Source organism: Ochotona princeps, chromosome 29 (assembly GCF_030435755.1).
Source record: "Ochotona princeps isolate mOchPri1 chromosome 29, mOchPri1.hap1, whole genome shotgun sequence".
Classification (NCBI taxonomy): Eukaryota; Metazoa; Chordata; class Mammalia; order Lagomorpha; family Ochotonidae; genus Ochotona; species Ochotona princeps.
Window position 1 is genome coordinate 12,731,302 of NC_080860.1, and position 10,425 is coordinate 12,741,726.

The window sequence follows — 10,425 nt, forward strand, 5'->3', positions numbered from 1 at the left end:
ATGAGTCCTGTCTACTGTGTCTCTCACTTGGACTTCTTAGCGCATTGGACTTTGAGAACATGAGGTAGCATGTCCCCAGGAGGTCTCTAGCCTTGCCAAAGGGAAACAGTGTTGTAGAGAAATGAGTACAGGTACCAGTAGTCCCAGCAGGAATGCCAGCCAAGCCAGTCATTCTTTTAATTAAAAAAGGGAATGGATTGGACTTTAAACACGTATTCATCTTTTTTTTAAAAAAAGATTATTTGGTAGCTTTTATGCACCTCCACTGTTTTGGATGGGCCTGATTGTAACCAGCAGGCTCCCAGCCCATTCACATGACCTCATGCTTGTGTTAGTGGAGACGGCAGTTGGTGCCTCAAGTCCCCTGGCACTTGGTTGGCTGGAAGACTCCCTTTGCTAGCCTTTCCTTAGGTCTGCAGTCCTGCCTGGATGGATGGCCTGCAGCGGTGGAGCCAGGTGCTGCAGAGCCCCCTAGTGGCCTCTGCGAGAGCAGCGAAAGCTGAAATCAACGTTCAGCAGGACGCATTGAGCCACAGTCACCCTGGCGCCAAGTATGCCTTTTCTGCAGCTCTGAGCATTGGGCATCCCCATCTGGTACATACAGTCAGCTCTGTGTTCACTCCTGTACTTGATTTCCCAGCCCACCGTCCTTCTCTGTTGTCCTTGGTGATCAATAGAACACACATTCTGGCAGTTACAGGGCTTTTGTTTTGGTCCTACGGGAAATGCCCCTTTGCAATAGTGACTTGCCGGTTTTCCAGAAATCTCACAGGCCTACAGAGCCTGTGTTCTTCTTCGTGCCCAGTTAGGTGGCTGTCGGAGCTCTTACACGATCCCCCACACATCAGTAGAAGTGCATGATAGAGGTTTGGGGGTCCCTTAGTACAAGAGAAACCTAGGTGGGCTGCCTGAATTGCAAGGCGTTTGAGCTCAGCAACAAAAGGGGCAGGTAGAAGACACAGCAGATCTTCCTCTTCCTGTTAAAACTGTCAGAGAGGGAAAGTCACTGCTGATGCATTGCTGAAAGTTGGTAGCTTATAATTATCCCTGAAGGAGCCTCATGATTGTTAACCATTTCTCATTTTTAGTTTGCTGATTTATTTTTCCTTTTGCTTCAGCATTCTTGCTCTTGCTATGCGTATGTTGCAAGTTTTGATTTCCCTGTGTCACTGTTTTCCTTTGTACACATCTCTCAAGGTTTATACAGTGAACAATGTGAGTGTGATAACCAAAATACGCACAGAACACCTGACGGAGGAGGAGAAAAAGCGATACAAAGGTAATCACCCCTGCCACCCTCCTGCCTCTGTCCGCTCCAGAGAGCTGAGGGTTAAAGTGGTTAGGGGCTGCCAATCCTAGCCCTACCTCCTTTTATATAAAAACGTCCTTCGTCTGACTCATTTCTGGGAGAGGTTTCCCCATTTGGCTGCAGCTGTAATTAAAGCCATTCGTGTTTATGAAGAACACTTTGCTGGATTTAGTCAAAAAAAAAAAAAGTTATAGAGAAGGACTCTGGAGGCCATTTATCACTGGGATGAGTGATGCAATCCCGTTATGATGCACAGTGAGCGCTGAGCTGCCTGGTGCTAGCACGCGTCTGCCGTACGGCAGCTCTCCCAGCCCTGTGGCCCTGGAAAGGCAGTCACCCGCTGGGCCTCTGGATTTCCTTCATGGTGAAATGGAGGTGACCCCACCTTCTTTAGATTTCCTGGGAAGGTCAGGCGAGTTCTACCTGCAACCCTTTAGAACAGTGCACACAGTGTGTGTGTGTGTGTGTGTGTGTGTGTGTGTGTGTGTGTGTGTTGGGGTGGGAACCTGGTGGGGTGTTAGTTACCATAACTCCAGTGTGATGGGTGGCGCTGAAGTTCAGATCACACACAGGTCAAGGCAGGATCAGGATCCTAAATCCTGGCTCTTGCCAGTATTCTGCCTTATTTCGTGTAGCTGTTACTCTGATTCAGAGTGCCCAGCTCAAAAGCACATGGCATAGGCTGAATTGGCTTAGCATTTTTGTGGATGGATGACTTTATCAGTCTGTCCATAAATGGATTCGCTCGTGCAGGTGGCTTAGATCAGAGACTTTTAAAGACGGGATGTATAATTCTGTAGCCACAAGTCAGATGCAAGGTCACACACTGAACTTTCTTCCCCTCTGTAGCGGACAGGAATCCTCTGGAATCTTTGTTGGGAACAGTGGAACACCAGTTTGGTGCACAAGGGGTAAGTTAAAGGCCCAAGCTCTTGGTGCAGTTTGGTGAAAGGAGATGACTTCCCTGTTCTTGTGCTGGCATTTAGTGGGCCCTGCACAGGTCATTTACTGGAACAGGATCAGTACACCCAAGCCAGAACTGGGTGGATTCAATCAGAGGAAGATGAAATGGAGGAGGCTTTTTGAAAGGAAAGCTTTTAGAAGTGGTGGTGGGGATTCTAGAAGCCTAATACATTATCTCCACCCATTATAACTAGAGGCATCTCTATAACATTGGAATTTGGAAATCAAGATTTTTTTATTGTAATTGTAACAGAGCACCCTACTGGGGCATCATGGTAACTGCATGGATTCCATACAGTGAATGCTTGTGAGGGTCAGAAAGATGAAATGGCCCTGCTCAAACCAAGCCAGAAAAGGGCAGAGCTGGAGGGTAAACTCCAAGTCTTCCATAGCTCCCTTACCTCCTGTCTTCCTCCTTCCCCCTTTTCTGTAACTTGCAGGTAAACATGCAAAGGAGAGCTGGGGAAATATATTGCAGTAGAGACATCCATCAGGCTTGCCAGATAGTTTGAGACCAGCTTTCCCGATGTTCTGTGTGGTCACTTAGTTCACAAAGGGTACTGCTAGGAACTTGCTGTTCCATATTTGGTTAGCGTGGCCACCTACCTCAGAGACTGGATATGGTAGGGGCTTTGGCATTCTGATTGAGTTCTGTCCTTGGCAGGACCTCACCACGGAATGTGCGACCGCCAACAACCCGACAGCCATCACGCCTGACGAGTACTTCGACGAGGAGTTTGACTTGAAGGACAGGGACATTGGAAGGCCGAAGGAGCTGACAATTAGAACACAAAAGTAAGAGAGAGGTCCAGCTGCTATGTGCAGGTTAGGGGTTATCTCAGAAGTCACACTGATCACATGGTGTTAAATTCAGTCATTGCTCTGCCCCTTTTCTTTAAGATGTATGTACTTTAGAAATTTGTGTCCATCTTATTTGAAAGGCAGAGAGACAGAGAAACAAAGAGGGACAGAGAAGAAGAGATCCTCCATCTGCTGGCTTATTTTCCAAATGCCCACAATAGCCAGGACTGGGCCAGGCAGAGTCAGGAACCAAGAACTTAAGCCATCCATCTGCTGGTTCAGAAACAGAGGTCCTGGGACTTGAACCCGGCACTCCCAACTTGAGACGTAGGGCTGCAACACAGCAAGCCAACTGCTGCACCAAACTCTCACAGGAAAAATAATTTTTAAATGAATCTGACAAGCACCAAGTCAGTGGCCCTCTTCCTTGGCCCTTTTCAAGCAGGATAAAGCTGGGAGGTAAGAATTCCTTATTTATTGTTTACCAGCTCAGATAGCTGCGGTGTCCACAGCCTACTTCTTGCTTGCTCTCAGGTAAAGCTGCTGCCATGGCCATTTTCCCACTGTCAGATTGCAGAGCAGCCTGAAGTCCCGTGGTTCTAGCACCTCCGTAGCTCAGAATTCAAGAGAGCTGGGGAGGCTGGAGGGAGGCAGAACAGGCTCCGCTCCTCTCCCCTGGTGGAGACGGCCCCAGCTTCTTTTTGTGGCACCCCACAGGTTTAAAGCGATGCTGTGGATGTGTGAAGAGTTCCCCCTGTCTCTCGTGCAGCAGGTCATTCCCATCATTGACCTGATGGCCCGGACCAGCGCTCACTTCGCCAGGCTGAGAGACTTCATCAAGCTGGAATTCCCCCCGGGATTTCCTGTCAAGATAGGTACTCCCCAGTACTCCTCAGATGGAACTGTTTTCACGGATGACAGGATGTGTTTGGGGGCACTGGAATACTTGAGGCACAAAGTGGCATTCAGTAGACACAGTGGAGCAAACCAGAATTACCTTCTGGTTTAATTTGCCTTAAAGAACTGTCATGATTCTTTGTTCACTTTGCAAGTCAAAATTGGGAGATCTCTAGCCAACAGTTCTCTGCTCTTTATTTTTTTTAAAAAAGATCTGTTTATCTATCTGAAAGACAGAATTAGAGAGAGAGAAGAGGAGGAGAGGCAGAGAAATTTTCCACCTGCTGGTTCAGTCCCCAGTTGGGCCAGGCCAAAGCCAGGAACCAGAAGCTTCATCCAGGTCTCACACATGTTGGCAGAGGCCCAAACACTTGGGCGATCTTCTACTTCTTTCCCAGGCACATAACCAGGGAGCTGGATAGTGGTGGAGCTGCTGGGACTCAAACCGGTACCAATATGGTGCTGTGGCCAGTGGCTTAACCCGATATGCCAAAGTGGTAGCCCAAGAGTTCTCTTTATAGATGGTGCTAATGGAAATAAAGCAGCAGAAAAAAACATGACCCCTTTCATTGTTTCAGTAGTATCTCAGGCTTGCTTACATGAATTTTCCAAGTGTGGAATTGAGGAAGCCAGCAGATGCATATGTCTTTGGCCGGAGTCAGTGTACATGCCACTGTTTATAATATATATGGCTCAGAGGAATCTTAATTGTCAAGGGTGTGCACTCATGACACTGAATGCTGGTTTAGTGCCTCACTCTCTGTGTTTGAGAAGACGGCGTTTCACTCTGAATCTGTTTCCCATTTGTACATGGGGGAGGGCTGTTACGGGAACGGAATGACATCACACTTGCAGAATGGGCACAGCATGGTATTAGCCTACTAGGCACTCAGCAAGTGATGGCTCTGAATCTCCTCAGTAACGTTTACTTATGAACATGTTTATTTTGTTAGAAATTCCCTTGTTCCATGTCCTAAACGCACGGATTACATTTGGCAACGTGAATGGCTGCAGCACGGCCGAAGAATCTCCATCTCAGAACGTGGAAGGGACCCAGGCTGAGTCCGGTAAAACCAGTGTTTGGCAATTAAGAAAAACATATACAGTCATTTATTTTATGACTCAGTTTGAAATTAGAGTATCTTATGTAGTAGGCTTTTATATTAGATGAAAGAAAATATCAAAATTAGTGTAGATGAAGCAAAACAAAACAGCCAATAGAATACACCCGACAGAGCTTCACAGAGCTGGAAGAAAGAATGAAAAGATGCACACGTTTTCTACAGAATTGAGAAGCTCTCTGATCCCTCTTTGTGTTAAAAAGGCAGAGGATCTTTAAGAATCAACTAAGGTACATATCACAAAATGCTTCTTTTTAACCAACTAAGTCCCAGGTCCTCAGTTCTGTATTTGAACAACATAATATTTACTTCAAAATCTTTGAAAATGGCATTGCGTGTGTGTGTGCTCGCATGCACGTGTGTGTGCTAAGCCCTCAGGTGTCTCGTGGATAGGACATTGGGACATAATTGATTAATAATGTGATGCATTCAGTGTCAGTTCAGTGCATTTTGACCAACATCATACATGTGCATCACCTTCCCTACACCCCAGACTCCCTCGCCCACCCACTCTCACACACACAAGGCATTCCTCAGAGGGAGCACAAACTGGCTACTTCTGGAGTCTAGAAAGAAGAGAATAGGAAGAGAAGTCGCAGTCTTCTGTAGTTTTCTCCTGAGAGAGTGTTGTGTTTTTTTCCACTTTAAAAAAGGCTGTGTTCCGATACTTTGTCACAGCGCCTCCAGATCTCATATATTAGCAAACCTTGTTTATTATCCTTTGGAGCCTTTTTTATAAACAATAAGTAAATATCTGCAGCAGTTGGAGTAGAACTGTCCTGTCGTGAGCTGGGCACCTTTGATGTTGCAGGTGCCCGAGTCACCAACTTCGAGGTTGACCAATCTGTGTTTGAAATTCCTGAATCCTACCGTGTCCAAGACAATGGCAGAAACATACATCTGCAAGATGAGGACTATGAGATAATGCAGTTCGCCATCCAGCAGAGCCTGCTGGAGTCCAGCCGGAGCCAGGTGCTGTATCAGCATGAGTGACGGGGCCTGGGAGGACTAACGCCCTCGTTTGGATTTTGGCCAACTGGAAAGACGTAACTGAAACAATAAGTTGGCATGTGTATTTACATATTCATGTAAACATATATAAACTGTATATATTTGGGAAGGAGTAATGGTTTATTCTCCAGCTGGCCATGGTGATCAAGTCTGGGCCACGCTGATGACAGGAACGGCATGTGGGTCTCCCACATGGAGGACAGGGAGGCCCCATCAGTGGCAAGGGCCCAGGCATTCAGGCCATCCTCCACTGCTTTCCCACACAGATGAGCAGGAAGCTGTTCTGGAAGTGAAGTAGCTGGGATTCAAAACAGCCCCCTGTATGGGATGCCAGTGTTATAGGCCATGGCTTGACCAGCTCTGCCCTACAATACTGGCCCCAGGTTATATTTTAAGTACCTGGCCTTTTATTTATATAAACTTCTTACATTAGAGACCATCTGCATAACCAAGTCAGCACCATTTACAAGGTGTCTTTGAAGACGATGTATTAGTTAGGTAGTTAATAGCCGTGTGTTTAGGGGCTTCTAACTGAATCCAGAAGCCATCATTGCAGGCTAATGTGTCCATCATACTGTGTGCTGCAGCCTCTGATGAATTTGAATCCCAGCTCCCTCCCCACGTGGGCAGTGAATGTGCAGTCTGTCACTTTTATTGCTCTGTCACCCTCCGTGGGTTTCCTCCAGGCATCACTTGCTGCCACCATCCCAGGCTTGAGGGCCTCGTCCACTCCGCACACCCCCAATACCACCCCCGACATGAGCTCCTCCCATCCGTCCCTCTTGTGGACATAGGGTGGGATCTGGTGTGTCCCCTAGGCAATCCATTTCTCTCCTGGTTGACTGACCATAGCTTCCTCCCTATAACGTTTTATAAACCTCACTGACCCCCAAGTTTTGACAAGGGGAATACCAAAAGATGATGAAGACTGCATTACATCTTCTAGCCTTTCCTTAGAATTACCTGCTTTGGTCATTTCAGCTGTGCCCAAAGTTGGCTGTTTCTGCCAACCGGATTTTGTGTAAGGTATGAGAAGCTGTGTCTGTCCATCAGACACCCTATGCTGTATGGTAAGGCCACATACCAACTGACAGTTGTCACTTCAAGGTATGCCCAGTCTGTCAGTTTTCCACAGTGCTATCGGAAACAGGTCAGGGATGATCTCATGTGTCAGGGTTCACCTGTGCTTCCAAGAAGCGTTCATATCCGTCACATTTGCTCTTGCCAGGAGTTTTCAGGACCAGCATCAAACGGAGGGATCAGCCCGACACACGCCTACGATGCCCAGTACGAGAGGTAAGTGACACGACTCTTGATGACTCGGCTGAGACTGACTCAGGTACACAGACAGGCGCGTGAGCGGCAGGGCAGATCTGTTAAGCCCTCCTGCTTCCCCCCGGTGTTGACTTATTAAACCAGCTCTCCACTCGACACTAAGTTTCTAAGGATGGGTAGACTGACCAGTTCCCTGGTCAGTGGCACTCCTGAGCCAAGGCATACATGGGCCCTGGATCCGACTGCCCTCTTTATGCCATTTTACAGATGACACTGCCCTGGGCATGAGCCAGCCGTAGAGATGAATGGGACATCTTTTTAAGAGGGAAAACTGTAAAGACTGGCTTTTTGAAGCATATTCCTAAGATTTATTAATTTTTATTGGAAAGGTAGATTTACAGAGAGAAGGAAAGGTAGAAAAGGTCTTTCATCCACTGGTTCAGCCCCCAGATGGCCACAAGGGCCACAGCTGAGTTAATCCAAAGCTGGGAGCCAGAAATTTCTTCGCATACAGGGTCATAAAGACTTGAGCCATCCTCCACTGCTTTCCCAGGCCATAATCAGGCAGCTACATCAGAAGTGGAGCAGCCGGGACACGTATGGGATGCTGGCACCACAGGGTGGAGGTTAGTTTGTTGACCCATGGTGCCAACATATTCCTCCTCTGGAGGCATATATGCGTGTCATGATGAAGAAACTAGGTTTTGCCTTCCCAGCCCTATCACTATCTGGGACAATGTCTCTTGATTTCTTCCAAGTGTCAGGTTCCCCTTCACCCCCCGTGTCTCTCACCTGCAGTCCCAGTGTTTCGTGGGGTGAAAGGGCATCATTGTACATGTCAAGGGCCTGGCACGGGGTGTGCCTGGTGAAGGGCATCATTGTACATGTCAAGGGCCTGGCACGGGGTGTGCCTGGTGAGGAGGTACGGGGTGTAGCCACTGCTGCCATGGCGATGGCAGTATTGACTGTGTTTGACGGTTTTCCGACGCAGGGCCATCCAGGAGAGCCTTCTCACCAGCACGGAGGGCCTGTGTCCCGAGACCCTGAACGATAGCAGCCGCTTTGACAGCGACCTCCAGCTGGCCATGGAGCTGTCTGCCAAAGAGCTGGCGGAGCGGGAACTGCGGCTGCAGGAGGAGGAGGCCGAGCTCCAGCAAGTCTTGCAGCTGTCACTCACCGACAAGTAAATCTTCCTGCCCACGGGCTGCACGAAGCAGAGGCTCTGGGATGCAGGCGGGTGCTCCATCCCTGTCTGCAGCAGACAGCAGCTGCTCCTTCTTTCTGCAGAGGTGCAGGGCCAGGGACTTCCCCGGCCCATCCTGGACCATCTCCAGAGTGGAGGAGGGGCCAGGGATCGGCAGGCCCCATCTCCAGGTTAGGGGAGGACATCACCACTTCCATTAGCTGCACTGGCTTGCAGGTCACATTCTTAACTACCAGCTTTAGACAACTCTCCCCTTCCCCCACCTCCCAGCCCCGCAGGTCTGTAGGTTCGTCCTGAGGAAGGAGTGATGACACGCTATTGCAGTCAAGGTGCTTTTACCTATGATGGCAGCAGCGCCGCCTCTGAGGAGTGTGGTCCGTGAGAGGCTGATACACTTCTTCACTGTTCACCAAAGAAATGGAGTGTGCCGATCTAACTCGTTTTATTTTTACCTTTGTACAGGGTTTTTAGGACATTGCCATTCTTCCGGCTTCCATCTTCATGTTATTCCATTCCTTCCATCCCCTCTCCCCGCAGCTCTATTTTAGATTATGGTTAACTGTTTGCATCACACTGAAGATACACAGAAGACTATGGATGTTGCCTTAGCCTTGAAAATCACTCATGGTTTCAAACCACCTCACTCCACTTACCTAGGGATGGGTCTGATTTGAATTTGTAAAGGCAACTAACTCCGAGGAGAGCAAGGGTCCCCAGGCAACATCAAAGGCAGCTAATCCTGTCCCGAGGGAGCAGCTAGGGGTCCTCGAAGAAAGCTGCAGATTCTCCTCCCACCAGAAAGGGGGGATTGGATGTGAGCCTAGAAGGGGAGCCCCCACCAAGTACAGCTTAGTGAGCTCTTCATTCAAAAGGGAAAGGGATGACTCCACGTTGCTTTTTAGAGTTCAAATCAACATCTTTCTGGATAAATATATTTTTTAACAGAATGTTTTTATTATTTTTAAGAGATATAATAATAAAATGACTACTCCCATCAGTAGCAATACAAGGTTATACATTTTAACCAGATTTTCTCAGGCCTTTTTTGGATACCTTTAGTAGTTAACTATTTTGTCTAACCCTCCTGTAAATAACCATTGCCCCCCCCCACGGGACCCTGGGGAGAGTGGCCGGGTGCCCCCCCTCCCTCTGTGCACTCATTCCCCCAGGCTGCACTGATGTCATCTGAGAAACTAAAAACTTCCCTCTGTCCCGTGTCTGTGTCTTCCTCCGTTGAGCTTCTTTTGGGCCAGGAAGAGAAAACTCCAAAAAGGATTGTCCCAGTTACTGTTTGTATCCTCCAGTTAGCATTGCCAGGAAAACCTTCTAAAAACCACGTCCTTAGTTCCATTGGTTCCTCCTGCCTCTTATGTCACGATCTGACCAAAAGTCCTTCGCACAGAAGGCCAGTACAGGTGATGGCCACCACGTCGCCGACACGCAAGCGTCGAATTTTGTTTACTTGGTGTTTACCGGGAGTGAAGGCCCTTCTTGGGATCAGCTGCAGTTAGGCCATGCCATTTGCTCACCAACCTGTGAACCATAGGTAACTTCTGTGTTGGCCTCCCACAGCTCTGCTTCCCCTGGAGAGCATCGTGTCAAACCATTGCAACGTTGTTCATGTATGTGTTCTCTCTTAAAAGGCGAATAAAGACTGCTTCCTTAGAGGGTGCTCATCCAATAACCAGCCAGCCTCGGAGTCTTTCTCATGTGGTGTTTGTCTAGTCACAGGATACACCTGCACTTCCTGTTACTTCAGGATATTGGGGGCTTTTGCATTGTTCAGCTGTATATTACTTTGAAGGCAGCCTGCTCTTGCCCACCTCCTGTGCAAGGGAAACGGC

At 48.3% G+C, this 10,425-nt stretch overlaps 1 protein-coding gene across 2 annotated transcripts in view; it reads left to right on the top strand.

Moving 5' to 3' along the window:
* Positions 1–8,827, top strand: part of ANKRD13A (ankyrin repeat domain 13A) — a 29,785-nt gene extending 20,958 nt beyond the window's left edge. The window contains exons 8-15 of one of the 2 annotated variants that reach the window (XM_058656553.1): positions 1,198–1,279; positions 2,159–2,218; positions 2,932–3,067; positions 3,791–3,948; positions 4,924–5,037; positions 5,903–6,063; positions 7,331–7,398; positions 8,369–8,827. In XM_058656553.1, the coding sequence (XP_058512536.1) occupies positions 1,198–1,279; positions 2,159–2,218; positions 2,932–3,067; positions 3,791–3,948; positions 4,924–5,037; positions 5,903–6,063; positions 7,331–7,398; positions 8,369–8,564 (975 nt within the window). In that variant the 3' untranslated portion in view covers positions 8,565–8,827. Of the gene's footprint in view, positions 1–1,197; positions 1,280–2,158; positions 2,221–2,931; positions 3,068–3,790; positions 3,949–4,923; positions 5,038–5,902; positions 6,064–7,330; positions 7,399–8,368 lie in introns of both variants that reach the window. The other variant, XM_004591935.2, reaches the window with a different exon arrangement.
* The last annotated feature ends 1,598 nt before the right edge of the window (positions 8,828–10,425 follow it).